The following is a 27,999-nucleotide window of genomic DNA, read 5'->3' on the forward strand; positions in this document are numbered from 1 at the left end:
AATACAGACTATCCTGTAATTATACATTTAGAAAATAAGTGGGGGTTTTTCTTGTATTAGTCCTTTATTTATCTAGGTAAAAAATCTGATATTAAAAAACTGATTTCCAAGAGAGACCTGGCAACAAAAGTCAAAATACACGTACCACATAAGTATATAACATTTAAAACATACAATATCCCGTACAAACGTAAAGAATACACAATAACAGAACAAATTAAGAGCAACATTAAAAACAATCACACTGAGTAAAAGTTATTTTCTCTGAGGTTTATTTTAGTAATTCACAGAAAGTGTTCTTGTACCTTGGTGAAGTTTGAGTGGCAATGGGGGTTGGGGGTCTTTATTGATAGGAAAAGCTAATGAAAATACAGTAAAAAGTTCAAAATCTTCACATTTCCTAAAGCTGTACATTTGATAGGCTTTATTTTCACTTAAAATGTTAATGTAAATGGTTAAATATTACTGATATTAGCTGCTAAATATTGTACATCTTTTAAAGTTGGGGCACTGTGAAATTACAGTCATTAGGCATTATGACAAATGCCATGTCCTGAAGCAATTTTTTCCACCTCAGAACAATTTTCATACTAATTTTTCCAGAGGTCCATCAGATCTAGAGAAAGCCATGTGTGCCTTTGTTAACCTTAGACTACAGCATTGTAAACAACTAGTGAATCATCTCTTACAACTATTGTAAAAATGCTGCAGCCAGACTACTAACTGCAACAAAAAAACCCGAGATCACATTACTCCAGTGTTAGCAGTCCTGCACCGGCTCCGTCCCTTACAAAGTAAAGTGATAGTACTTGTGTTTCAAGCTTTAAATGGTCTTGGTAGAAATGCATATGTACATATACTCCCTCAAGATTCTAACCTAATCATTCCTGACCCATCCTACAGCTGAAAGGTATACAAAAAGGGGGTCCTGGCTTTCATCTTGTGGCACTGACACTTTGGAATGACCTCCAAAGTGACCCCAGACAGCTTGATGCTTGCCTGAGGTCACTTTTTAAACCTAAGCTGAAGAAATATCTTTTTCTTCAAGCATTCGACAACAGCTGATCTCTGGAGCTGTGACAGGAGGACAGTCTGTTGTTGTGTTATGCGAGTTGTGTGAATGTGTGTAGAGGGAGTTTGGAAACTCTTCTGTTTCCTCTTTCTTTTTTTTTACTCACCGTTTTACTAACTCATTCACAAGAATGTCCTTTTATGAAGACATTATTGCAAACCTTACGTGGATATGCCTCTCTAGCGTTTTGAAACGACTGTTTTGAAACAGCTTGTGAGAATTAAACTGAAGTCGTCAACCTTCTAGATTTTTTGTTTTTTTGCATCGTTTGTGCGTTTAAACAACTGTCAGCCGTCAGTCTGTGACGCCGCTGATATTTGGGAGCAGAATGGGGGGGCTCTGCTCTAAACTTAGACCGGACAGCACCACTCTTCATCGCAGCATACTCTGCAGACCACTGTGGATTACAATGGGTGGTGTCGAGTTACCGCAGATGCTGCTTTATCTCAGCGGCGAAGCTGGAAAAACAAGGTGAGCGTGCGCTCCGGATCGTGGCTTTAACTGACAATAATCTGGTAATTGGTTTAGTACGTTTACTAATCTGTCACTGTGCTCCCTACTCTGCACTGGCTCCAGCATGTGTTGCCCATTAGTTCACTGCTGTGGCATGAGAGAAACAGCTGCCTCTGCTCTTACACATTTAGTCTCTCTCTCACACTCACTGATAAAGAAATACTTCTGCTGCTGGGCTGATTCATGACAAAGAGCACAGATCTTTTAAAGAAGCAGCACGGTGTGAGACTGCACTGAGCTGACAGGTTTCTGTTGATTTGTGTCCCACTGACTTGCTCCCATTTGTCATTTGTAGATGTAGACTTAAGGGCACTGCAGGGTTTTTCTGTCTTTCACTGTATTCTTCTCTGTCACGATGGGCAGCTATAGTTCAGCCCTCATTCCCGGTAAGCCTTGCAACTATTGTTTGTTACATATATTGAAATGCTACTGTGCTCGGATGCTGCATGTCTGAGGCAGAATGTTAATCTAGACTTTGAAAATGTGCAAAAGAAGGAGCGAGATGTCTAAGAATGACCATTCAGTGACTTCCAAGCTCTGTGAGGTGTGTTTTAACATGTAATCTCCATTTCTCTCAAAGACACTGAGGAGTTTGTGTCAGTTGTGTCTATCACGGAGAAGCTGAATGCGCACGCAGCTCATGCTGTAGATGAGAGGTTACAGTCAGAGCTTCGGACTCTGGGAAGTATACATTTTTAATGAAAGCCATCTACAAGCCAAGCCATTCCATTTCTTAATCGTCCAGTTTGTTTATAGCTTGGTGCTGTGTTTGAAAAGAGTGTGTGGTGTGGTCTGCTTGTGTCACTCTGTCCTTGGGATAAATTTAACTTTTCTGAGCTGCCCCATACACACACAGAGAGACAAGTAGAGACGCAGAAGATATCTACTTTGACTCCTTACTTAAAACAAAGTTAAAAGGTACTTGCCCTGTAGTGAATCGGTCCCCTTTTTGAAAATCATCTTCTGGGACTAAGAAACACCAAAAGCTAGAACGACATGTCACCATTTAATGTATTTTACTCATCAGACGTCTCAAACTAGACTTTATTTTACAGGTAACACTCATGATGGAGGAGGAACGAAAGAAAACCCAGAGTGAAGTAAGGAATTCGCTGCCAGAAGGAACTCAACAAACAACTCAGAATGGATCCATCCCGCCTGTAAGTGCACTGCTCAAAAACTGAATGAAATTAACACTTTTTAATCAGAGCATAGCATCAAGATAATTAAACTTCTAGAATATTGACCAGAGGGAGGTTGTTAATCAGTTTCAGCTGTTTTGCTGTTAATAAAATTAACAACAGGTGCACTGAGGGCCAACAATGAGACACCAGGAATGGTTTTACATGGTGGAGGACACTGACATTTTTCCTGAGTGTTTTTTCACTAGTTTTGCATTTGCCTAGGGTCACTGTCACTACCAGTAGCATGAGACGACACCTGGACACTACATAGGTTGCACAGGTAGTCTAACTGCTCCAGGAAAGCACATCAAACAGGCAGTTACTCCTGGAAAGGAGCATAGAAGGTCCTTAACCTTCTGATCATCTGTGCAAAGAGGAACAGGATGAGCACTGCCAGCGCTACAACATGACCTCCAGCAGGCCACTGGTGTGAATGTCTCTGAGCAAACAATTAAACTGATTCATGAGGCTGGCCTGAGGGCCCAACGTCCTCCATGGAGCCAACTGGTATTTGCCTTAGAATACCACAATTGGCAGGTCCATCGCTGACCCCTTGTGCTTTTCACAGATGAGAGCAGGCTGTGAGAAAGACGTGAAAGGGCCTGGAGAAGCTGTGGAGAACGCTATTCTGCCTGTAGTTCAACATGACTGGTTTGGTGGTGGGTCAAGGAGGCCTGGGGAGGCATATCCATGGAGGGGCACACAGACCTCTTCAGGCTAAAAGGCAGTACCCTGACAGCCGTTAGTTATCAAGTCCTTGGATTGTCAGACCCTATGTTGGTGCAGTGTTCCTGTGGGTTCCTCGTGGTGTTTCACAATGTGTTGAGAAAATGCAGACAGTTCCTCCTCCAGGGAAGATCCCACAGCACACCACACTTTGATGGGTGATGAGTGTCTTTGAATTCGGCCCTTTGTAGGTTGATCATTTTTATTTCTATTTCACAATGTGGCATCATCATTCATCATGCAGTCTTTATCAGTAGAAATATCAGCACAGTTTTTTCCCTCCCATTGAGATCTGATGTGTTTTCAAAGTGTTCCTTTCATTTTTATTTATTTTTTCGAGCAGTGTATAAAATAAAATGCTAAAGGTCGTACAATCCACAGCTGTTAAACTGCAGTAAATGACAACTTCTTATATTTCTTTTGTGTTTTCCACAGGCATTAGAAACCAAAACTATGCCCACAGAGTCTTTCTCCTCTCTCCTGCCAAAGGCTATCTCTGCTGTGCTGCACCCAGCTCCGCCTGCAGGCATCAACTCACAGCCCAGCAGAAATCCAGAAGGGCACGCCTCGCCAAACCTGGAACAACTGCAGACAGAGCTGAGAGACCTGAAGGGCCAGTTTGAACAGATGAAGACTCAGCACAAGTATGGCTGTCTTTCCCTAATTGCACATTAGCTATAAGTTGTAGACATCTGCACAGTTTTCTGTTTACCTGCTCATCCTCACTCTGGAGGGCATTTGACACTCCCAGCCCAGCATCAGTACCAACCAACTGTAGTTTCAGTCAGGTTTTTGCTGTGCTAATTTAACAACATTGTGTTATTCCAGCAAAGAAATCAAACTGCTGATGAATGAGCTGGATGAGGAGAAAAGGATTCGCTTAACGTTACAGGTAAAGTGGCCGAGGATAATAAAATTTAGTAACATCGTATTTCAATGGGCGTAAACACTTCAAGGTGGGAAGATTTATCATGATTTGATTTTTTTCAAAATCCAATCTTTTTCCGTTTTAGATGGAAATTCAGCGAATGAAGAAGCACATGTCTAAATGAGCAAAGACGACTATTCTTTCATCAGATTTCTGATTTACCGTTTCTTTTTGGACTGCTGAGTGGGCTGACCCAGAGGGCTTAATATTTTTACTGAGTCACTGGTGAAAGTGCAAAGATGGAAGCAGACATAAAGACGGAGGCTGCAGCAAACTGTCCTTTCCTTCTGGAGATGACCGGCGCAGTTACACATCAAACATCTTGTTTTTTTCTCGTCACGTCACCAAAGGCATTCATAAACATTCTTACCGGGGAACTGTAATCTCACATTTTGAGTTTTCCAGGAGATTTCACTCATCACCGTCCATTAAGACAATGATTGGTGGCAATATGTACTACGGCATAATTGAACTGCATTTTTATCCATTGTGACAGTGACTCAGAGAGAGAGAAGGATGAGAAATGACAAGCAGCAGTTCATTTACAGAGACTCAAGAGTTTGTTTATAATAATGTAATATGGATGAGCACACAGATTTTAGGCTTGTAAAAAGAAAAAAAAATAGCACTTGTTTTCTTTCTGATTGCACAAAGAATGTAAATTTACTGGGTGCTGATGTGCATTGTGTGTTTATTAAAAATAAATATAGTTACTACTGATATATGTATGTTGAAAATTTATATTGGCATAAAAAAGTAAACAGAAATAAAAGCAAAGACAAGCAACAAAAAACAAAAACAAAAGGCCTAAAGGGAATAAAATCTATCAGTCGTACATTATGTGTTCGACAGGGGCTGTCAACGTTAACGGGTTAACACAATTAAAAAAATTTGGTAAATGGCCTGCATTTGTATAGCGCTTTACGCAGTCCCTAAGGACCCCAAAGCGCTTTACACTACATTCAGTCATTCGCCCATTCACACACACATTCACACACTGGCAATGGCAAGCTACATTGTAGCCACAGCTGCCCTGGGGCGCACTGACAGAGGCGAGGCTGCCGGACACTGGCGCCACCGGGCCCTCTGACCACCACCAGTAGGCAAACATGGGGTTAGTATCTTGCCCAGCCAGGAGGCAGCCTGGGATCGAACCACCGGCCTCCTGATTAGTGGCTGACCTGCTCTGCCACCTGAGCTACACCCATTTTAACACAATTCACCCATCTGGAGCGTTAATCGCGTTAATCGTGACGCCACGTTAACGTTGACAGCCCTACTTTTCTATCAAAAAAGGTAAATATGTTAGTATTTTTTCACTCATTTGTGACAGATAATCTGTCTAATTCACATTACTGGTCTAGTCATCCATCTTCCACTTATCCAGTTCAGAGGTGCAGGGGGCCAACCAGTCTATCGCATTAACAACAGGGACGGACAACAGTCCACACTCAAAGTTACACCGACAGCCAACTTAGACTCAATCACCAGTTAACCCAACCCCCAAATAACTGTGGGACAGTGCAAACTGCACATAAAAGTCCCAGCGAGCCAGTTGGCTCAAACATAGACCTTCTTACTGTGAGGCAACATTGTGTTATTTTGTTTTGTTTTAGCAGTGCTGGTCTTTTCATGAACAATTCTGGAAGAACTGTAGAATCAGCCGAATCTCTCTCCATACATGCAGTGAAATGTTATGCAATTTTTCTCCCCTTTAGAAGTTGGATTCTTCACAGGGAATTGGCCTGAAGGTGACCTCTTTGTTCTCCTCGAGAAGGACGTCATATCGACACAGAGGCCTGTGAGGGGAAAAACCAGACACGTCGGTAAATCTACAGCTGGGAGATATAAGAAGTGCTTCAACAAAGAAACCAGCTGATGCTGCGTGTCATTTCTTAAAGGTAAAATTTTTGCATACCCCTGTGCTTTATTCCCTTTAGGTTCCAGGTTTTTGAGACGGATTCGGAGAATTCTGAGCTTACGTTTGGGCTGCAATACATTCCCAGTGGAGAATTTAACAGACACCTTTTCCACCCACTGAATGTCTTTGTCAAACGCAGCCAACAGCTCGGTGTCTGTGAACTTCTTGAAATTTAAGGATTTACTAATATGAGGGGGAAAAATACATTAGTTAGAGAAGGTAGTAACATGGAGGTAAAGACAAATCTTGGCTATATATGCAGAGGAGACTTACTGGTCAATGGTTGCCTGTGCTTGTTTACCATTGCCATGAAGTTTAACAGTCAAGTATCCCCACTGCACATCCTTGTTCCATATCACCACATCTATCCTGTAGTTTGTCACTGAGCAAAGACATGACATTTTTTAATTCAAGTCTTTTGTTTTGAACTATAAAACACACTTAACCTGTCTTGCTTCTCTGTCTCATTCCCCATTTCAAGGGTTATAAACATAACTGTTCATTTAGATTTTTTATAAAAAAATAAATAAACAAATAAATTCCTCATGGCATAGAATCAACAAGGTGCTGGAAACATTCCTCTGAGATTTTGGTCCAAGACTTTCTGATTCTGTTGCTGTGGCCCATTTGGTCTGACATGTTGCGAATTCAGAGATGCTTTTCTGCATACCTTTATTCGTAAAGAGTGGTTACTGTTGCTTTCCTAACAGCTCAAATCAGCCTGGTCATTCTACTCTGACCTCTGGCAAATGTAATAAATGCACCGAGATGCTGTCATGTGATTGACTAATTAAATATTTGCTTTAATAACAAGTTGAACAGGTGTACCTAATAAAGTGGCACATTAAAATGTGTTAAACCATTGAGAAAAGTATAGTTCTACCACTAGGTGGCAGTGCAGGCTGACAATCAGATTGTATGCTGTATTGAAATTAAGGATTTTTTTTTTATAGCTTACTGATCATTAGTAAACTGTTACTCACTGCAGTATGGAGATTTTTCGTTTGTTCTGAAGTAGGCCTTTGTTTGGTTCTGTTCCAGCAGGATGTCTTTCCATTTTATGACGTCATAACCTGGGTTAGGTTAAAACACCTGTGTCAGTGCTGAATAATACACTGTAAAATCTAAAGAAATAAAATACAAACTGGCAAAATGTGCATATTTGGATTTTCGTAACTGCCTGTTAGTTGACAGAAAATTTAATCTGTGTGTTTTTCATCACCAACCTAAAATAGGACATCCAGCATTACCAAACTGACTGCAGGTTAAGCATTTGCCATCCAGAAAGTCTTTATAGGACGAGCAGGGGTAGGTCCTGCTGGTACATGTGGCATTTATAGAGTCAATGAAGAGGAACACCGATCTCCGGTGGTCACATTTAAAATACTGTCCTTTTCAGGGATGAGAAAGTAAATTGTTAACATAAAGTTCAGTTCTTTATACCAAAAGTTTCTTAAACTTACTGATCTTACCTGAGAAAATAGTCTTTGGGCAGCCGGGTTGGTCTGCTCCTCCATTGGCGTAGAAATCAATGTGACCTAAAGGTTCCCTGAAACCCAGCACTGTAATATAACAATAACAAATTGACACACATACACAACGTGTATGCCTGTTTTGTGTAAAGAAAAGAAATTCTTCATAATAATAAATAAGGTGATTGACTGACAATCCATGTCTGTGTGCAAGGCATCCACAAACTGTGCATCTGAAGAGTCCAGTCGGTCCTCTGGGTTTTTGCCTTTGAACCCTGGCCCAGCAGGATCCAGTGCTGCAAACATCACAGTAGAAAACATCAGTCGAAAACAGAATGTTGACCTCACTTAAATATTCCGACAACACCTAGGACGAGCGCTTATCCCAGCTGACCTTCATAGCTGTCTCCTTTTCTCATTTTTTTCTACGTATCTTTTTTTTCATGTGACAGTTTTTCCCTGCTGTTTTAAACCCGATATTCTCAGTGAGCCTCCAGAGAATTAGCGTGATCTTTGAACGTCATCTCTCCTCAGGGAATTTTACCAAAACTGTGCCGCTTTTTTCATGGCGACTCCAACCCAGGCAAAACCCGAAGCACGGTATGTTCCTTTGAGTCCACAACTCAACCATGACAAATAACACATTGTTCATACACTCTGCAACTTTTATTAAACCCTTCAGCACCAGTGGCTTTATCTCCTTTTGCTATTAGTGACTTCTAAAGTTGGAAATCTAGGAATTAAAAGCTCAGTCAAGAGCCACTACAAAATGTCACCCTTAAGCACGTCAGCTTCCAAACGTCATGCAAACTTCTCAATGGGACAAGTTCTTAAGAAGTTTTCTTCTCCTTTAGATTGAGTCAAATAAGATTGTTCTTAAGACCTGAAACATAAATTAGGCTCGCTTTACTATTGGCCTGTTTTAGAGGGATTTAAAACAAGTAAAAATACCACTTCAGGTTTTAATTCTATATCAGGAAGTGGAAGTGACGTCAATGTAAGTGCCACTCTTACCTGTTATTCTTCCAATTTCTCCCTTCAAGTTAGCGCCCGTAAAGCCTGATATGTGAGCTCCTAGACTGACACCAATCATGTGGATGGAGCTCAGATCGGCTCCGTGCTCCTGAAAAAATATCAGTTTTAGAATCGCTAGACACTACACACTCTGACATTTGAAATCAGACAACTTGCCATACCTGCAACATATTAATCAAAGCTGTGATGTTGGATGCTACTTTGCGTGTGTTCTTCACTGCTTCCCAATATTTCAGAGTCGCAGCACCGTAGTTCCAGTCTACCACTATAACGTTTATGTCTTTCCTGACCAGCAGACGCTCAGTGAGCTTATTGAGCCAGTTCGGTGGAGATCCAGTGGGCCGATACCCATGAATGATGAAGGTGGTCGGTTTTGACGCATTAAATTGGGGGTAGGCAGACAGGTCGGTGTGGGACATAAGGGTACCACATGTCCCATTTAATCTAGTGTATAGCAACAACCGAACTTTGAGGCTGGTACCAATGATTGAGTGACCAAGATTCAGATCGGTAAATTCATCGCATTTCTCAGCTGGTGAGAGATAAAAAACAAAACAAGACAGATGCATTCAGGTAAATAAGATATTATGTAATTGATCTCTGCAGACATTGCATGGGAAAGATTGCACAACATCTAAATACTATACGTCTAAACTTTGCGCCATCTTGAGAGGCATGTGTCATATATATATATATATATATATATATATATATATATATATATATACATATACTGAGTCAATGAATTGGACATCTCCAATTCATTGACTCAGTGTTGGAGCCTTTTGGAGGAGTTACTTGTTAAATACTGCTGCTTGCTTCATTGTGAATTCTACAAATGATTTAAAACAGGGCAGAACCCCAAAATCAAGGCCTCAAACCTGACATCACAGTGACTACTTCCATTCCTCATATCCAGTGTGTGTCTCATGTAATTTGTGGGACCTTTATGGATCTGACCAGCATAGATATTGTTGCTGTTGTAGATCTTGTCTTTTAATACTGCATTTTTAACGGGTTTTGAATTTGTATCGCTGCTACCTTGGCCACATGTTTCTCATAAGAGATTTAACATCAGTGTGACTAAAGCATGCAAACCATTTTTTTGTGATCACTTAGTGCCGAAAGCGTGTTTGTATAATATCTCAAACCAACATTGTGCTGATGTCATCTTGTGACATCAGTACTACTGGTTTCAGTGTGTAGTTCATTGTTCCTCATTACAAGTTTTCATGTCGCACTGACTCACTGAAACTTACTGCACCCAAGCTCAGGACACACCTCTGTACATATAACTATCTACTGCTAAGCAAATGCATATTTTAGACACGGACTTTGTAAGAACTTGAAATGATATCTAGATTATTCGATTGTTTAAAGATTTTATCACTGACAAGATGGTTATTTACTAAGATGAAAAGAAAAGTACAGAAATGTGTTTTTCAGTAACAGTTGCACATCAGCAGTGACTCCACTTACAGTCAAATTAGAAGAGGACCCTTAACTAATTCCAAGAAACAGCATTTCCTCAAATGCTGCTTGACTGAAAACTTGTGATACATTTTTGTCATATGTTTTGTGACCACAGCTGTACGTGTGTGCAAACACTGTACACACACACACACACACACACACACACACACACACACACACACACACACAGCTGATATGTAAAGAAAGCCATTTACATTTTCATGATTTGTTTCCTACCTTTGCATATTTGAACAGTAACCAGCAGAAAGGTTATCAGATACTGCCACAGGAGCATGCTTTACACGGGCACTTTAAACTGAAATAGATTAATCAGTCTAGATCAGACTATTACATAAAAAGACATTTCAAACATTATCCTGTTCATAATATAACCACACAAACAAAACAGACGGTTCTCTTTCTCGAATACTTTACACTGTATCCTTAATTGGTTACTCATCTACCAAACAGGAGTCAGAAAAGAGCAGAAAAATATGTGTTTGCTCCTTGAACACCCTGAGACTGGTGATTTATAGAGCACGCCTTTTGTATAGTACAGGTTCTGCCTTTCTCCAAAGAATGTAAGAATATGAAATGTTTTTATTGTAATCAGAGTCTTACCTTCAATGCAGGGTAACGTGGTGTGTCAAAGCTCCTGAATGTTAGGTTATCCTGCGTTTGTACCTCCACATATTTGGAGGCCTTCAGTTCAGGAAGTGAGAGGAACAGCACAGCAATGCTCCCGCCCAGCATGCTTTCGCATAGATAACCACACCCCCTTACCCCAGGTCATTGTGTTCACAGGTGAGAAATTCCCATGAAATCGCTCCCCCTTCCTGTGTGATCACACCGGTTATGCTTGTTGCTGACTGAGATTATTCTGATCTGGAACCAAAAATCTAGCATTTGTTTTTCAAAGTGCTGCGATTTATCAGGGAGGAATAACAATGAAAGTGAAACATGTTCAAGGGATTTTCCATAAGTCACTTCTGGAAAACCAAGGCCAGTTGTTCATTATGAGCTCACCTCCATAAAATAGTTAAAGATTTCCCAACACTTTATTGCGGATTACAGTACAGTAATTCGTAAAAGCAGACATATGTATGAGCTGATCATCCAATCTGTGGTTTGGTGAAACATTTCTTAAATTTCCACTGTGTGACCGACTATCTGACTCAAAGTTTCCTCTTTAGAAAAATAGTTCTACAATAAATAATTTGGACCTTTTGATAAAGTCTTAAATACCTTACAAATATTACAAAGATATAGATCACTGCATATCTTTGGTATCTCCTGAACATGCCACACACCCAAAGAGACTTTCAGCCTTGTTATCTCAGCCTTGTCACCAGTGCTTAGCGCTAGGTGCATTACTTTTAAAATGTGTTTTGTACAAAATCATTGGATTTACTCAAAAACAGCTCAGCTCAAAGTTAAAGTGAAACTAAAGAGAGCAGAGTTAAAGAAAAAAGGCAGATGTCTGATGGGAATATTAGTCATAAAAGTAGCCTGCTAGACAAACTGAAACTTTGACCAGATGTTAGCACTAAATGAAAAGTTATGTAATCACACTAGTCAGTGTTTTTCATATACTTGAACTGAAACAGAGTAGACAGAGTCACTGACTGGCTAAAACATTTTTTAGCAGCTAGCCTCCCTGAAAAGTCTTAGTTTTATTTATTTTTGTGTAGAAAATAATGTTTCGTGTGCAGCTTTAATAATAATAATAATAATGGATTGGATTTATGTAGCGCTTTTCAAGGCACCCAAAGCGCTTTACAATGCCACTATTCATTCACTCTCGCATTCACACACTGGTGGAGGCAAGCTACGGTTGTAGCCACAGCTGCCCTGGGGCAGACTGACAGAAGCAAGGCTGCCACATCGCGCCATCGGCCCCTCTGGCCAACACCAGTAGGGTAAAGTGTCTTGCCCAAGGACACAACGACCAGGACAGAGAGCCCGGGGATCAAACCGGCGACCTTCCGGTTACAGATACGCTTCCCAACCCCCTGAGCCACGGTCGTGTTTGTGTGTGTTACATAGGGAAACACTTCAGCACCAAAAAGCTGCATGAGTTGATGTCAAAACCAGGATGTGCATTGTGTGCTATAATGCACAAGAAAGACAGGATGTTATTGATTTTAAGATATACACAGATTTCTGCCACTGTGGCTAAATTTTAACAACTCTGAGAAATGCCGGGACTCACTGTCCCCTGTGTTTGGTTCCAAAGGCTGGTAGTGTCTGACCTCCCATTACAGCTTCATAGTTTATCTTGAATGGCTTTCTCAGAAAAAATTACAGTGTTACGTATGCAGCCGCTATTCTTTATGTTAAAACGTAAGGAATAAAATTTTGAAAAATGGTAAAAAAAAAAAAAAAGCAAGCATATTTTTACAGATGTGTACTAAAATGTTAAAGAGCTGGACTTTCAGTGGATCAACACTCGCTGGATCATGCTGCTGCTGCCACCGCACAAATAAAGGGAAAGTCTTTCCAAGCTCAGCATTGATTGCAAATGCAATCTACATTTCTGAAAGCCTTTACCACTGTGGCCTGAACTTTGCCCGCTATGTTATCCTGTCATCAGGGTCAGGCAGGGTGATAGGATGTATACTTCAACAGACACACAGCTTTAGAGATCCTTCCCTTGCAGTAGTAGGGCTGACAGAGAGGAGCACCAGGCTTGTGCAGTGTTATTGTTGGCTGAAAAAAGAACATCCCAGATGGCTCGCAGGAGACGAGGCCGTGGCGGCAATGGACAGCACCATCAACAGGCTGCCGCGCACAATCAAAGAGGAGGCCCTCGCAGGGTAAGCCTGCTTCTGTCATTAGCAAAGAGAACCAACTGCACACTGTTTTTCAAATAATAAACAACAGGGAGCCCCACGAGATCCCCTCTTATTTTGTTTTTGTGAATATATTTAGAGGACACTATAATGAAGTGAGGTATATCTCTGCCTTATACTGCATTATTATTTAACATGCTTTGAATATTACTGAGGTAATCTTTTCCACTGTGGTTATATGACTGGGATAAGTTAACCGATTAACTCCGTGGAACAGCATGACTCATGTCTGCAGTAGCAATCATTAATGTCAAAAGGAATTAAAGACTTAACACGAAAACAATAATTATTTATTCGAATTTGAATTCTTACATTTATGTCCGATGTGGAAATATGCTGGCTTGTGCGTCAGTATGTGTATAAGCCATGAAGGCTGAGATCAGAATACAAGACAAAAATTAAGAAGCATAGGAGCATGTTGCTAATGTTTACAAGGTCAAATTAATATTTTGCACTGGTATACTAACCAATCATATATTTGAACACAACTCAGGGAGCAAAAGACACTTAAAAAGAGATCAAGAGTTTAAAGTATATCTTTCAGCACACCAAAGGATAAAGGTGGACATGCATGCAACACAAAGTCTATAGCATCTTTGAACATCCATGTGCTAAAATTGGTTAAAAAAAAACTACCTTTAAGTTATTATCATACAGAGAGGAGGCACAACCTGCAAACTTACCACATCTCATATATTTCTATTATAAGTAATTCACTTAAATGCTTTAATTTTCTAAAGTGTTCCTGTATACTGTCTTACAGTTTCTGTTTTTATGAACCCCGGTGTTTATCAAATGCAACATGACTATACCAATAACATCCACTTCTGGGCAGAAGTCTGAACACGTGCAAGAGATTGGATAAACTTGAAACACGAGCAGTTAGGAATGAAGCAAGAGGGAACATGTTTCGTCAATAATTACACATAGTTTTGTGTCATATAATGTATTCTGGCGACCTGTAAAATTGAAATGATTTTGAGAACAGATGACTTTTTGCACCAACTGTATCTGAATGTCTCCATCTGGTCTTTGTGTTCAGACTCCACGGGAGCCAGCAGATTTTGCCAAGTCTACAGGTTTTGAATCTGATATCCCACATGACAAGCTCACCATTGCTCAAGCACGGAGGGGGACACCAGGTTGCACTTATCACCACCTTTTTAAAAAAACTCTGAATACACAGGGAAGATAATTCGGAAAAGAAAAGTTAACCCAAGATGTTTTGCTGTGCTGTAATTGTCTGATATCAGTTATAAAAAAGTGATTTCATTATCAGCATTGTTACATAACTGCCAGTTATTTTGATGATTCAGGGTTTGATCACAGCTGTGAATCTGACTGAGTGACAAATCAGCAAAATAATGATTAACTAACAATTAAAAGCATCACTGTGTCATTAGAATTCCATATTTGTAACAGCAAAAATATAAACTGCTCCAGTTTTATGTCATGACATGACTGCATTTAAAGACCATCCTTCATGTTTAGCTAACCGCCCCGTGAGAGTCTACGCTGATGGAATCTTTGATCTTTTCCATTCGGGACATGCTCGAGCTCTGATGCAGGCAAAGAATGTGTTCCCAAACACTCATCTTATAGTAGGAGGTAAAGTATGCCTTTCATTCACTCGCCACAGTAACGCATGCACAAAGTAACACTCTTTAACCTTCAGGGTCATGAAAATAGACAGAGAAGGCCTCCAAAGAGTCACGTGTACACAGCAGTGAAAAAGCATTTGCCTCCTTCCCGATATCTTTTTTTTTTTTTTTTTTGCATATTTGTCACACTCACATGTTTCAGGTCATCAAAGTAATTTTAATATTAAACAAAGACAACTCGAATAAATATAAATGCAGTTATTAAATGATGATTTCATTCAGTAAGTGAAGAACATTCTCCAAACCTTCCTGATTGTGTGTGAAAATACTTCCATTGTTAAATCTTAAAGTAAGTGTGACTAACTAGTGAAAAACTGAAGTATCAGTATGGAAAGATTTACAAAGCCATTTCTAAAGCTTTGGGACTTCAGTGAACCACTGTGAGAGCCATTATACACAAATACAGAAAACTCGGAAAAGCAGTTGCCCTTCTTAGGAGTGTCCAGCATACCAAAATTACTCCAGAACAACATCTGGGGAAGTGCAGGGTCATGGTTTTAATCAAACAAAGTTTCATCTCACATTGTGATGACCCCCCCAAAACCTTTGGAGAAATATTCTGTGCACTGACAAAGGAAATCTTGAACTTTTTGGAAGGTTTGAGTCTTGTTACATCGGACATGAAACTAACAATTTCATAAAAAGAACATCAACACATGGTAGTGGTAGTGTGATGGTCTAGGGCTGCTTTGCTGCTTCAAGACCTACCTGGAAGACTTGAAGGAACCCTGAATTCTGCTCTCTGCTATCAGTTTCTTCTTCAGCTATCTGAAGGAGAATGTGCATCTATTACAGGGAGTGCAGAATTATTAGGCAAATGAGTATTTTGTCCACATCATCCTCTTCATGCATGTTGTCTTACTCCAAGCTGTATAGGCTCGAAAGCTTACTACCAATCAAGCATATTAGGTGATGTGCATCTCTGTAATGAGAAGGGGTGTGGTCTAATGACATCAACACCCTATATCAGGTGTGCATAATTATTAGGCAACGTCCTTTCCTTTGGCAAAATGGGTCAAAAGAAGGACTTGACGGGCTCAGAAAAGTCAAAAATAGTGAGATATCTTGCAGAGGGATGCAGCAGTCTCAAAATTGCAAAGCTTCTGAAGCGTGATCATCGAACAATCAAGCGTTTCATTCAAAATAGTCAACAGGGTCGCAAGAAGCGTGTGGAAAAGCCAAGGCGCAAAATAACTGCCCATGAACTGAGAAGAGTCAAGCGTGCAGCTGCCAAGATGCCACTTGCCACCAGTTTGGCCATATTTCAGAGCTGCAACATCACTGGAGTGCCCAAAAGCACAAGGTGTGCAATACTCAGAGACATGGCCAAGGTAAGAAAGGCTGAAAGACGACCACCACTGAACAAGACACACAAGCTGAAACGTCAAGACTGGGCCAAGAAATATCTCAAGACTGATTTTTCTAAGGTTTTATGGACTGATGAAATGAGAGTGAGTCTTGATGGGCCAGATGGATGGGCCCGTGGCTGGATTGGTAAAGGGCAGAGAGCTCCAGTCCCACTCAGACGCCAGCAAGGTGGAGGTGGAGTACTGGTTTGGGCTGGTATCATCAAAGATGAGCTTGTGGGGCCTTTTCGGGTTGAGGATGGAGTCAAGCTCAACTCCCAGTCCTACTGCCAGTTCCTGGAAGACACCTTCTTCAAGCAGTGGTACAGGAAGAAGTCTGCATCCTTCAAGAAAAACATGATTTTCATGCAGGACAATGCTCCATCACACGCGTCCAAGTACTCCACAGCGTGGCTGGCAAGAAAGGGTATAAAAGAAGAAAAACTAATGACATGGCCTCCTTGTTCACCTGATCTGAACCCCATTGAGAACCTGTGGTCCATCATCAAATGTGAGATTTACAAGGAGGGAAAACAGTACACCTCTCTGAACAGTGTCTGGGAGGCTGTGGTTGCTGCTGCACGCAATGTTGATGGTGAACAGATCAAAACACTGACAGAATCCATGGATGGCAGGCTTTTGAGTGTCCTTGCAAAGAAACGTGGCTATATTGGTCGCTGATTTGTTTTTGTTTTGTTTTTGAATGTCAGAAATGTATATTTGTGAATGTGGAGATGTTATATTGGTGTCACTGGTAAAAATAAATAATTGAAATGGGTATATATTTGTTTTTTGTTAAGTTGCCTAATAATTATGCACAGTAATAGTCACCTGCACACACAGATATCCCCCTAAAATAGCTAAAACTAAAAACAAACTAAAAACTACGTCCAAAAACATTCAGCTTTGATATTAATGAGTTTTTTGGGTTCATTGAGAACATGGTTGTTGTTCAATAATAAAATTATTCCTCAAAAATACAACTTGCCTAATAATTCTGCACTCCCTGTAGTTTGTTTCCCAAAGCTCACTTAGGTTATGCAGTAGGACAGTGATCCGAAACAATCTGCCGTGGCATAACGTTTAACGGGCCATTCATGGTAGAAAATCCTCCAGTGTGGCCAAATTCAAACAATTCTGCAAAGAAGAGTGGACCCAAATTCCTCCATAGTGAAAGACTGATCTTAATGCTTCATTGTTTATGGAAAAATTACTTCTTCACACAGGGCCAGATAAGGTCGGATAGCTTTTTACCATTAATAAACGAAAACATCATTTAAAAACTGCATTATGTATTTACTCAGGTTAACTTGTCCAGTATTAAAATTAGTTTGATGATCTGAAACATGTCAGTGTGGCAAATATGGAAAAAAAAGAAAAAAGAAATCAGGAAGGAGGCAAGCACTGAAAATCTCTGTGTTCCTAGTGTGCAGCGATGAACTCACTCACAAGTTTAAGGGCTATACGGTGATGACAGAGGACGAACGCTACGAAGCCCTCAGGCACTGCCGTTACGTTGACGAGGTAGTGCGGGATGCACCCTGGAGTCTTACACCAGAATTCCTCAAGAAACATAAGGTCAAAGGTCACACAGTAACTTTAAACACAGCTTCCTATAATGTCATAAAGTGTTAAAGCTATACAGTGTCCAAACTGTCTGTAGACCGTTCTGTTGCATTCATAGATTGACTTTGTGGCCCATGATGATATACCTTACACCTCCGCTGGATCAGAGGACGTCTACAAACACATCAAGGAAGCAGGTGAAGATTCATGCAACGTTAAAATAAATTCTAGTTGTCTTCTTTCTCATAATTAATTACACATATTTAAAGTATTTGTGTGTTCATGTCAGGAATGTTTGTGGCCACTCAGAGGACGGAGGGCATCTCCACATCCGATCTGATCACTCGTATCGTTCGTAATTACGACATGTATGTCAGACGCAACCTGCAAAGAGGCTACACAGCCCGTGAGCTAAATGTTGGCTTCATTAATGTAAGAAAATATTTCATTTTTAATCAAACTTAAAAGGAAAAAAAAGGCTGTAAATACAAAATTAGACACAAATGCACCTTACTTTATTTCAGGAGAAAAAGTACCGGCTCCAGAACCAGGTGGACAAGATGAAAGAGACAGTCCGTACGGTGGAGGAAAAGTCGAAACATTTTGTCTACAGGGTGGAAGAGAAGAGCCAGGACCTCATCCACAAATGGGAAGAGAAGTCACGGGAATTCATTGGCAACTTTCTGGAGCTTTTCGGACCAGATGGAGCATGGGTATGTTCACTCTCACCATAAAAACGTCACACACTAACTGTAGCACAAGATTTAATTTCAGTCTTCTTAACTAGAAAAAAGTCTGTGTGTGAGCAAAAACAAGCACGTCTTCATAAACTGAATCACAAGAGGCATTCTTTAAATCACTGCAACAGAACATAGCATTACACACAGTGAAAATCTGATCTGTGTCTGCCCTTGTTTAGCATGCAATTCAGGAGAGAAGTGGCCGTATGCTCCAGGCCCTGTCACCCTACTCTTCGCCCCATGGCTCACCAAGCAGCAGTCCCACCAGAAGACGCTCAGTTTCTTCTGACTCCACCCCCTCTTCTGCAACTGCCTCCCCACCTTCCTCTCCATCTTCCCACTCTTCAACTAAAAAGGGGAGACGTTCACGCTCGTCACCGAAAGTTGCCTCTATAAACAGCAAGCATGCACAATGAGCTCCTCATTTGTCCTCTTGCAGTCTATTTGCCATTCATTTGGAAGAAAATGTTCTGAAAGGAGGCTATTAATTATAACTAGCAACTAAAAATGAAAATATTTAATTTATTAGGGGTGTATTTAAGTCCAACGTCATGTACATAATGTGTGTGTACAGAAAAGAAAAGAAAAACAACATTAAAATTTTGTTTGGATGTCATCTTGTATTATCATTTGTGTTTCTTTCATACAACACTAAATGTAATGGAGCACATGCTCATCTTCAAAACAATAAAAATCTTGAGTGTCGGTGAGGTTCTCCACCTAAAACTGTAATGTACTACACTGAAACTTTTGCTTTGTATTGGCAAACTAAGGCAATTTCATGATGGTGTAAGGAAGACTTAATAAATAAAGGTTTAAGCAGTTTTATAGAAATAAAAGAGGTCAGTCACAGAATGTATTTATTTAACAATTTCCTTCTTATCACTCTCCCAAAGTAAAAAGAAGTAAATAAGAAGTAAAAAACCTTAATAATCAAATAAGCCTCTATGAGCGAGCATTTGGCAACATTACGAAGGAAAAACCCTCTTAACAGGAAGAAACCTCCGGTAGAAAAACGATCAGGGAGGGGCACCCTGGGGGGGAATAAGACAGGATAATTGCATTCACCAACATTCGCTTCTTCAGTTCTTTTGTGCACTGTCCATTGCTTTAAATGGCTAACCCCAGGTATTTAAACTCCCGCCTCCCTCTTATTCACACACCCGTCTTGCCCAGCTAGCACCAAGCGAAAAAAAGAATCAATAAAAAAGAGAAAGACAATTAAGGCATCTAGCAAATTAGGAGTGGAGACTAAAATTACTTAATTGCAAACAGGTGGACAGACACCGAGCTCCAAAACAATGGTTAACTGTGCTCCACAACTTCACACAGCATTGTGTTTCTCTGCCCCCAGCTGGACAAAATAATAAATGAACAAACAAATGAAACCTTTGACCTATTCTGTTTGACTTTTTTTCTGGTTTACTAAACCTAATGAGTGGCCTAAAATTGCTTGTTTTTTGTTTATTTTCAACATATTCTTACTCATAAATACAAAAGTCTGAGCATATCACGAGGAAACTAACTAGCCAAAGATTGTGAGAGTCATGATTTCAATGTTGTGGGTTAACAGGCTGACATGCTTCAATACGCCCTAAGAAGACCTCAACTTTAGCTGCCACTGTGTTTTATTATGACTGTTTCTCTGCTGAGAGGAATGATTACGAACGGCGCGTTAAAAATATACTTAAATTTCACTTTTTGAACAACTAAAACATCCACGTTCCGTTCCTCGTCGCCTGCACTGCGGTGAAGTATCTTGAGCCTAATGCATCTTTGGCTGGACCATTTAAAAGCCGTGGTTGTGACGTCACCGTCAGCTAATGTCAAACACGGATTAAAGATGGCGCCCTCTCACGCACTCAGGTGCTGTAAACGGGCTCTGAATTGGGTACCTGTCCTGTTTATTAACCTGGTCGTCGGCTGGTCCTATTACGCCTACGTTGTCGAGCTGTGTGTCTGTAAGTGCGCTCACCTTTATAAACCTTTAGCGGCCGCGTGCGTTGACAGTGACAGGGTTTGAAACTTTGATGAGCTAGTTGAAGATTTAAAATCTGGCTTCACACTCCGTAATGCGATGAAACGTTTGGCGAATATTAACACATATTTCTGTCTCTCCTTTTCATGGAAATATTTTACATAAATTGTTATTTTTCTTCATGACAGCTTCGTTTGTCTACTTTTTTCTTCCCCTCCAGTGAGAGGAACTACTTTTCTCCGTTAATAATTAATCACTCCATTAGGGCAGACGTAATGGGTCAAATAACGGATATCATAAAAATAGAAAAGTGGATTGACTGTGAAAGGGTTTGTCGTTTGTGTGTTGCTTAATCATGTTAAAACTTTCTGAGTTTACTAGATATATTTACTAGCTGCTGTTGTTGTTGTTGTTGTTATTGTTATTTTATATAGTTTTGGGGTGTCAATAAATGAGGTGCTTCCGAGCCAGCTTTAAAATCTAGTCCGTGACTTTTTGATGCTATTAGTGTGTATTTATCTGTAATTAAACATATTTTGAGCAGTTTAAAAATGATTTTTCAATATTACATTTTAACAACTTGTCGTTTCAGGAGAAAAAAAAAAGGGAATTTGATTTGTATTTGTTTGTACCCGTTTTACATATTTAACTTCCAGGAGTGGATTCTGTAATTGTAACTTGAATTCTAGTAAACATAATTTATTTGGCGCGTTCCTGAGTAAGTCCTAAGTGTTTATGCTATTTTTTTTCAGCAGTTTTTAATAAGTTGTGTGTCGTGTGATTTGTGCTGCTCCCACACACAGACGCTAAGTTAAATAGTTTGATTCAGGCGGGAGCTGATGAGACCAGTATCAGCATGTCTCTGTGTTGCGGCTGTGGTCAGGACAGGGACATCCCTGCTGATGCTTAAACAAAGCTCTCTGTTGTGGGTGGGTCACTGCTGGCCGTGCCAGGCTGCTGCAACATGGTGTGAGGAAGAGAAAGAGAAGTGGGGGATGTGTAGTCATGTATTACTCCTAACTAATATATACACATATACTTTACCTTCTTCCTATAGATACAATCCCAAATAATGCTGAACGAAGTAAGTATTGCCCTCACACACACACACACACACACACACACACACACACTCACTCACTCATATTTGATGCTGTTATTTCTCTCCCGCTAAGGATCCCTCTTTTCTTTTTTTCTACAACAGTCAGCTACTTGGTTATCTTTCACATTTTCCTCGCCATGTTCATATGGGCTTACTGGAAAACTATCTGGTCCAAACCAGCCAATCCCTCAAAAGCAGTAAGTTTGCTTCTGTCACACTCCTCGCTTAGCGGAAGAGAGGAAATAAACAAAACACTGAACACTTTTCTTTTTCTGTTGTCAGTTCAGTCTACCCAGGGCAGAGAAGGAGCTGTATGAGAGAGAAGAGCGAGCTGAGGCCCAACAAGAGATTCTGAAGAAAGTGGCGAGGAATTTACCCGTGTACACACGCACAACTGGAGGAGGTATGGCTTTAGATACAGTGTAGTAAGTGACTGTGCTTTGTTTTGTTTTACACACCATCAGGGAAAACTCTGTTAGCAAAATGTTGCTCTGACAAAAGAGGAAGTGCACAAAAGTTTTCATCATCAGCCATCAACATTGCAAAAGCATTACAAATGACAATCACATGTCTTCTCTGGTTGTTTCTCAGTTTAATACATACTAGGCTTGTCTGTGCTGTGTTTACGGAAAAGCCTGTGTCAGGAGGGTTAATTAGACTCAGGTGCACCTTGCTTTCTCTTCTGGCTCCCCTGCTAATTAAAAGTCAGGATGTGACCCGCTTGGATTCACAGGGGGATTTAACGAATATGCTTTAAGAATATCCAGCACGTATACAGTTAATTTTTTTTTTTTTCTCTCTCTCTCTCTAGCCATCAGATACTGCGACTTCTGTCAGGTAATCAAGCCTGATCGCTGCCATCACTGTTCAACCTGTGAAATGTGAGTCCTCTCTAAGTGTCCACACTTTATCAACACATTCCTGAATAAGATCTTTTTAAAACATCCACCCTAAAGTAGTTTCTTCTGGCAATAGAAATTCAGGAAACGTTACAGAATACTTTTAAATGTGTGTGTTTTTTTTTTTTGTTTGTTTGTTTTTTTGGTTTTTTTTTTTAGGAAAGTGATAATATGGAAAACTAATATCTTAATAAGGGTTTATCAAATGTGTTGTTTTTGTTTACTGGGTCAGTGAAAAGATCAATATGTTGGTATATACTGGATGGTACTGATAGGATGCACATTGTTCTTCTTGCTTTTTTTTCAAGGTGTGTGCTGAAAATGGACCATCACTGCCCCTGGTATGATATTCTGTTTTTACTTTGCGATTAAACTTCTTTGTTTAAATTCTTGAACATTAATTGAACATTAGTCTTATTACTGTTGTTAATATTACTATCAAACCCCACTTTGCAGTGCATAGTGGGAATATACACAGTGTTGGGAAGGTTACTTTTAAAATGTATTCCACTACAGAATACATGCCCCAAAATGTATTTTGTAACGTATTCCGTTACTCAGTGAGTGTAACGTATTCTGAACACTTTGGATTACTTAATATATTATCGTGCTTTTTACAACTACATGAATGTGCTATTGCTGTGTGATTTATTACTTTTACTGAAGGTTATTCGCCATACCAATTCCAATACCAACTAGATTTTTAAATCTTAATATAAAAAAATGAGTAACAGTAGGGTGGACATGTAAGGCTGCACTTTTTGCAGCGATCTCGTATAGAAACTATTCCGCGCGTATATAAAACGGGTCCGCGGCTCCGAACCGTAAAGGTGTAAAACCGTAAAGGGACCTCTGGCTAATATGTCGGGCTCGTAGCCGAAAACTAGCTTTACTTTGTTGTCTGGGTCACCTTTGCTAGCAAGAGACAGAGAGGCGTTGAAAGGCTGCTCCAACTTATTGTTTGAGAGGAAAACACGAACACAGTGTACAGTCGAGTCTTAATGGCTTACTTACAACTGGGCTTGTCACCCACTCTTTTTGGCTGCAGTGGTTATTATTATATTTACACGCTTCCATCTCTCGTTTCTGGTCGGTGACAGCTCGTACTTTTCAACTCTTTTTCTCTCTCCTCGCGCTCCCAGACACATAACTGGTATGGCAGGCCATTCTTCCTGCAGCACGGACTACACTGTCCATGAGGCTACATTCTTTAGGGCTATGCCTGTAACACTCTGCCTATTGCCTTCATATTAAATAAATTTTGTGAATAATTAAAAAAAAAAAAAAAAATTCTTCACGTCATTATGCGGGCTGCAAGTAGGGGTGACATGGGCCGCGAGATTGAGACACAGACATTAGAGCCTCTTAATGTGTGTTTTATTTTGGGTTTCCACCAGCGTGGAAACCAAAAGTGGAGAGGGCATAGCCTTATGAAACAGGAAAATACCGCCGCGTAATCCATTCATTTCAACAAAGTAACTGTATTCTGAATATCACCTATTAAACGGTAACTGTAATGGAATACAGTTACTCATATTTTGTATTTTAAATGCGTAACAGTGGTACATGTATTCCGTTACTCCCCAACACTGAATATACATACTCTATGATCATTATGGTATGACACTATGATATGTTGTATTGTGATACAAACAGTCTAATTTGAGATTTGGTGCTCAATAAAACAGTCAAATTTGCAAATATATATGATTACTGGGTTTGTATAAAGTATTTGTATAACTCATATAGATGTTGGTACATCACAATGTTTATGCAAAGGTTGGGTCCACTAGGAGAAATTGGGGGAGGGGAAAAAAGATGGACATACATACATACATACATACATACATAATCTCAGCTATATTTTCCATGGCTATTGTCATAATGTTATTCAGCACCCCCTTTCTTTTTTTTCTTTCCTTTTTTTTTCTCCTTCCTGTTGTTGTGGTGTCATCTTCTTTCAGGGTGAATAACTGTGTTGGATTCTCAAACTACAAGTACTTTGTCCTGTTTTTGTCCTATGCGTCACTCTACTGTGTAGTGATTTGTGCAACAGTCATCCAGTATTTCATCAAATTCTGGACCGTAAGTACATGAACCTCCTCGTGGTGTTTGCATGACATTTAGTGGTGTGAACACCACGTGTATCAGTATCAACCTGTTGCTATTTTTAGGGGATTCTCTGCAGCACACTTTACACAAGACAGTGGGTCCTGTCACATAGTCCAGCAGTGAAACAGTATTTTATTTCCATGCAAGACTTTGTTGTACTGAGGAAACAAAGTAGTATCAATTTGTTTCATTTTCCACATAATTGGACTCAGGACTGTCACGATTAATCAGCTAAAAGTGTGTTTTGTTTTTTCCCTTCATTCTAAAGAAACAGCTGCCTGACACCCACGCCAAATTCCATATCTTGTTTCTGTTCTTTGTGGCGGCCTTGTTCTTCATCAGCATCGTGTCACTTCTCGGATACCATCTGTGGCTCGTGGGAAAGAACAGGACCACTATAGGTAAATTAATACTATAAATACATACTTTGTTTAATTCCACTTCTACAAAAAACACCACTGGCTAACTCTTGTCGTTTTTTGTTTGTTTGTTTCCCCTCCATTTTTAGAGGCTTTTAGGGCTCCTTTTTTCACAAATGGGCCGGATAAAAATGGGTTTTCTCTGGGATTTAGCAGAAATGTAGCTGAGGTGTTTGGAGACCAGGCAAAGTACTGGTTTTTCCCTGTTTTCTCAAGGTGAGTCTACTCTCATGTGATATGCTTTGTCACTAAAAATGGATCGTCCGATAAGTTCCATAAATGGTCACTAACAAAATGGATCACAGAGTCAAAGTGAAGGGGCAAAAGCTGATGCACGCCCAAACTTTCACCCACTTCATATCAGTCAGAATAAATGATGTACGCATGCAGATGGTGTTAGTGCATGCCTACTCAGTATGGGAGGGTAATTGGTTTTGTACTAACAGACCTATCCAGCTTTTTTAATTAAAGTTACTTTCATGGAGTGTCAGAAATATATTTAAAAACAAAAAAAACAATGAAGATATTTATTTTTTTTCTCTGTATTTTCAGTCAGGGAGATGGGCATTCCTTTGTCACCAGATTGGTACAGATAGATCCTGAGCAAGCAAACAGTGTCCTCCAGCAGAATGGCAAAGGGTAAGTTTTCTATTTCTTTCAAATCTTCAATATCAGAGGCTTCAATTTTATTTACTTTGAATTAATTTCTGTTTGACTTTAATTGTAGTCCTGCTGATGGAGAAGCTAACCCGCATGTCCTTAGCAATAATGTTCAGCACACAGAAGATGGCAGCAAAGAGAAAATGAGTATGTTACTTATGCCCTTTCTCACAATTTCATGCTTTTGTGTCCTAATTGCTTTTGTTTGTGCTCAATAAACAACCCATCCTGAGACATCTTTTGTGTATACTGTTTCCTTTTAGATGGCGGACAGACTGTCTCTGTGACAATAGAGAAGGAGCAGTAGACAACATATCTCAACTACGATGCCTTAAACCAGGAGTATCATCACCTCAACGGGAGTCATCCTAGACCTTCATTTTAAGCTTTGATGCAGCCTCAAACCACATGTTTTGTATTTGTTTTTATTACATGGACCATTCCTCATCCAGCGTGCTTTGAAAGAGCACAGCAACAATATTGCTATCATGTAGAAAGAGCCTCTACAGTGACCTCATAGACTGCACCAGTCTGAAGCAGAAGAGATTCAGGGAAGGAGATGTCTTTAAGATAAACCAAAGACATTCAAATAATCCCCAAAATGCGGGAGCCAATGTTTGTCTTTGTCTGTTTTATGTTTAAGATTTCATCTAGAGAGTCATCCTTTATCAGTATTAATCAACCTCTTAATCACTAATTGCAGAGCAAAAGGTTTGTATGTTGATTTTCATCTGAAATAATGTGTGTGTGTGTGTGTGTGTGTGTCTTATAAGGTGAACTTCAAGCACAATGCAATTAGCAGCAGTCTGTTATCAGATGGTCTCAAATTTAGTTTACATATTTGTAAATATTTGAAGGTCTTTCTGTTTACACTTTAAAATATTTATTTTTCATTTCATAATATATTTGATAGGAAAAACATAAAGATGATAAATGCTAAAACTTAAATGACCAAATCCAGTTTAATGCTTGTTGAAATGGTTTAATCTCAATCCGGATACTTGAAAGCCAACAGGTCTCCCATAATTCCAAGATGATCAGGTAGATTTTTCATTGCACTATAATTATCTGTAATTTGTCCTGTTTTATAAATTAATTGCTTTGTCTTTCTATGTATTTATTTGTAAATCACATTTTATTTATTTTCAAAAAGACATTAATACAAGTGATTTCCTTCTTCATCTACAGAACTAACATCCTTTGTATTTCTATATTAACACGAATCTATTTGAAGTGTCTTCTGTTTGTGTCCACCACTTTCAAAGAAATTTAAGTTTCAAAAGCACAGAACATAAAAAAAACACCACAATAAAAAAAAAAGTCATAAAGAACAGGCAATTATGTCCTTGAGCCTAAAGCTCGATAGAAGTGGAGTTTATACCAGTGATCCAAAGGTGTCACAACCTTTCTTCACTCTTTACTGCCCGCCATTGTTTCCTTATATTACCTTCCTTTTGGAGTATGTGATGTGTAGCACAATAAAACATGATTGACTGATTTTACTTTTAGCCTACATGATTAGTGACTCACAGAAGTTCAATGACCGATGTCAGTTAACTTAACAACAGGCACCTGGAGTTGCTGCCTGTTTGAAAAAAAGATGCTTTTTATTTTATTACGAAATTGTTCATGCTGCTTAATGATTGCTATGTAACAATAAATGTAATACAACTATACATCCCTATTTAACAAATGTGTGATTTGTTTTTGTCAAAAATGTGATTTTAAAATGTTCCCTTGACTGAGGAACAACTCTGCAGATGATTGAACTTGTGGACCTTAAGTGCTTACAAGATGTTAGTCATGACCAGTTAAGCTTTAACTGGATTCCAGTGAAGTCTATGTGATGAAACTTAGAATTTAATAGCTTTGCATTGAAATCTATACCAGAGCAGTGCCTTTATATGGGGGGGCTGTCATATTTGTACCAGAAATATGAACAGAACAAAAAAAAAAAAAAGACTTAGTGATCATTTTGCTGTTAGCTTATCTGTCGATAAATATATGTATCTTGACAAAATCCTCCAAGTACTCACATGTGACACCGTTGTTATCTCAGTTACACTGGCTTCCTGTTGAATTTAGTCAATTTTAAGATCCTGGTCTTGACTTACAGAGCTGTGCATGGACTGGCACCAGCCTACATCTTTGATCTGCTACAGCCCTATGTCCCCAGCAGGTCCCTGAGGTCATCTGATCAGGGCTTACTTGCTATAAAACAGACTAAGAGGAGAAATAAGGGTGACAGAGCTTTTGCCACTGTGGCCCTGAGACTGTGGAACTCTCTCCCCCAAACATTAAGAACTGTGGACTCGGTAGCTGTTTTTAAAAAACAACTCA

At 39.7% G+C, this 27,999-nt stretch overlaps 4 protein-coding genes across 8 annotated transcripts; 3 read left to right on the forward strand and 1 right to left on the reverse strand.

Annotated features, from left to right (window-relative positions):
• Positions 1 to 31: 31 nt before the first annotated feature.
• On the forward strand, positions 32 to 5,143 carry LOC113031215 (uncharacterized). 4 transcript variants are annotated; one of them, XM_080307528.1, is made up of 7 exons: positions 32 to 1,543; positions 1,881 to 1,971; positions 2,166 to 2,265; positions 2,640 to 2,745; positions 3,931 to 4,139; positions 4,324 to 4,387; positions 4,509 to 5,143. In XM_080307528.1, the coding sequence occupies exons 2-7, from the start codon at positions 1,941 to 1,943 to the stop codon at positions 4,545 to 4,547; spliced, it is 549 nt and encodes a 182-aa protein (XP_080163654.1). In that variant the 5' UTR covers positions 32 to 1,543; positions 1,881 to 1,940; the 3' UTR covers positions 4,548 to 5,143. The 4 variants fall into 4 exon arrangements, with proteins under 4 accessions (XP_080163654.1, XP_026038982.1, XP_026038983.1 ...); XM_026183197.2 differs by lacking the exon at positions 2,166 to 2,265 and having other exon boundaries at positions 2,641 to 2,745; XM_026183198.2 differs by lacking the exon at positions 2,166 to 2,265 and having other exon boundaries at positions 2,641 to 2,745; positions 3,985 to 4,139.
• On the reverse strand, positions 4,965 to 11,102 carry lipia (lipase, member Ia). 2 transcript variants are annotated; one of them, XM_026183051.2, is made up of 11 exons: positions 10,946 to 11,102; positions 10,562 to 10,640; positions 9,013 to 9,383; positions 8,831 to 8,939; positions 8,011 to 8,112; positions 7,817 to 7,906; positions 7,571 to 7,735; positions 7,328 to 7,417; positions 6,618 to 6,726; positions 6,342 to 6,527; positions 4,965 to 6,222 (listed from the first exon to the last, which is right to left on the reverse strand). In XM_026183051.2, exons 2-11 carry the CDS (start codon positions 10,617 to 10,619, stop codon positions 6,138 to 6,140), a joined length of 1,365 nt encoding a protein of 454 aa, XP_026038836.1. In that variant the 5' UTR covers positions 10,620 to 10,640; positions 10,946 to 11,102; the 3' UTR covers positions 4,965 to 6,137. The 2 variants fall into 2 exon arrangements, with proteins under 2 accessions (XP_026038836.1, XP_080163652.1); XM_080307526.1 differs by lacking the exon at positions 10,562 to 10,640 and having other exon boundaries at positions 10,946 to 11,049.
• Positions 11,103 to 11,700: 598 nt separating this feature from the next.
• LOC113031185 (choline-phosphate cytidylyltransferase B-like) lies at positions 11,701 to 19,105 on the forward strand. The gene is made up of 8 exons (XM_026183136.2): positions 11,701 to 13,140; positions 14,219 to 14,318; positions 14,668 to 14,784; positions 17,610 to 17,761; positions 17,868 to 17,946; positions 18,039 to 18,181; positions 18,274 to 18,462; positions 18,669 to 19,105. Exons 1-8 carry the CDS (start codon positions 13,054 to 13,056, stop codon positions 18,903 to 18,905), a joined length of 1,104 nt encoding a protein of 367 aa, XP_026038921.1. The 5' UTR covers positions 11,701 to 13,053; the 3' UTR covers positions 18,906 to 19,105.
• Positions 19,106 to 20,290: 1,185 nt separating this feature from the next.
• On the forward strand, positions 20,291 to 27,335 carry LOC113030940 (palmitoyltransferase ZDHHC20-A-like). The gene is made up of 12 exons (XM_026182745.2): positions 20,291 to 20,450; positions 21,525 to 21,551; positions 21,672 to 21,766; positions 21,852 to 21,972; positions 22,381 to 22,450; positions 22,777 to 22,809; positions 24,433 to 24,553; positions 24,849 to 24,981; positions 25,089 to 25,215; positions 25,552 to 25,638; positions 25,727 to 25,806; positions 25,923 to 27,335. Exons 1-12 carry the CDS (start codon positions 20,333 to 20,335, stop codon positions 25,964 to 25,966), a joined length of 1,056 nt encoding a protein of 351 aa, XP_026038530.1. The 5' UTR covers positions 20,291 to 20,332; the 3' UTR covers positions 25,967 to 27,335.
• The last annotated feature ends 664 nt before the right edge of the window (positions 27,336 to 27,999 follow it).

Source organism: Astatotilapia calliptera, chromosome 10 (assembly GCF_964374335.1).
Source record: "Astatotilapia calliptera chromosome 10, fAstCal68.1, whole genome shotgun sequence".
Classification (NCBI taxonomy): domain Eukaryota; kingdom Metazoa; phylum Chordata; class Actinopteri; order Cichliformes; family Cichlidae; genus Astatotilapia; species Astatotilapia calliptera.

Bases quoted from the DNA above. Each gene is read 5' to 3' on its own strand.
- LOC113031215 (XM_026183197.2), top strand. From the start codon at position 1,401: ATGGGGGGGCTCTGCTCTAAACTTAGACCGGACAGCACCACTCTTCAT. The intron at 1,544-1,880 runs GTGAGCGTGCGC...TGTCATTTGTAG, and splicing joins GGCGAAGCTGGAAAAACAAG to ATGTAGACTTAAGGGCACTG. The intron at 4,388-4,508 runs GTAAAGTGGCCG...TTTCCGTTTTAG, and splicing joins GGATTCGCTTAACGTTACAG to ATGGAAATTCAGCGAATGAA.
- LOC113030940 (XM_026182745.2), top strand. From the start codon at position 20,333: ATGGCGCCCTCTCACGCACTCAGGTGCTGTAAACGGGCTCTGAATTGG. The intron at 22,451-22,776 runs GTGAGTCCTCTC...TTTTTTTTCAAG, and splicing joins CACTGTTCAACCTGTGAAAT to GTGTGTGCTGAAAATGGACC. The intron at 25,216-25,551 runs GTGAGTCTACTC...CTGTATTTTCAG, and splicing joins TTTTTCCCTGTTTTCTCAAG to TCAGGGAGATGGGCATTCCT.
- lipia (XM_026183051.2), bottom strand. From the start codon at position 10,619: ATGCTCCTGTGGCAGTATCTGATAACCTTTCTGCTGGTTACTGTTCAA. The intron at 9,384-10,561 runs GTAGGAAACAAA...ATCTCTCACCAG, and splicing joins TACTGTTCAAATATGCAAAG to CTGAGAAATGCGATGAATTT. The intron at 8,940-9,012 runs GTATGGCAAGTT...ATATTTTTTCAG, and splicing joins CTTTGATTAATATGTTGCAG to GAGCACGGAGCCGATCTGAG.
- LOC113031185 (XM_026183136.2), top strand. From the start codon at position 13,054: ATGGCTCGCAGGAGACGAGGCCGTGGCGGCAATGGACAGCACCATCAA. The intron at 13,141-14,218 runs GTAAGCCTGCTT...CTTTGTGTTCAG, and splicing joins AAAGAGGAGGCCCTCGCAGG to ACTCCACGGGAGCCAGCAGA. The intron at 14,319-14,667 runs GTTGCACTTATC...CTTCATGTTTAG, and splicing joins AGCACGGAGGGGGACACCAG to CTAACCGCCCCGTGAGAGTC.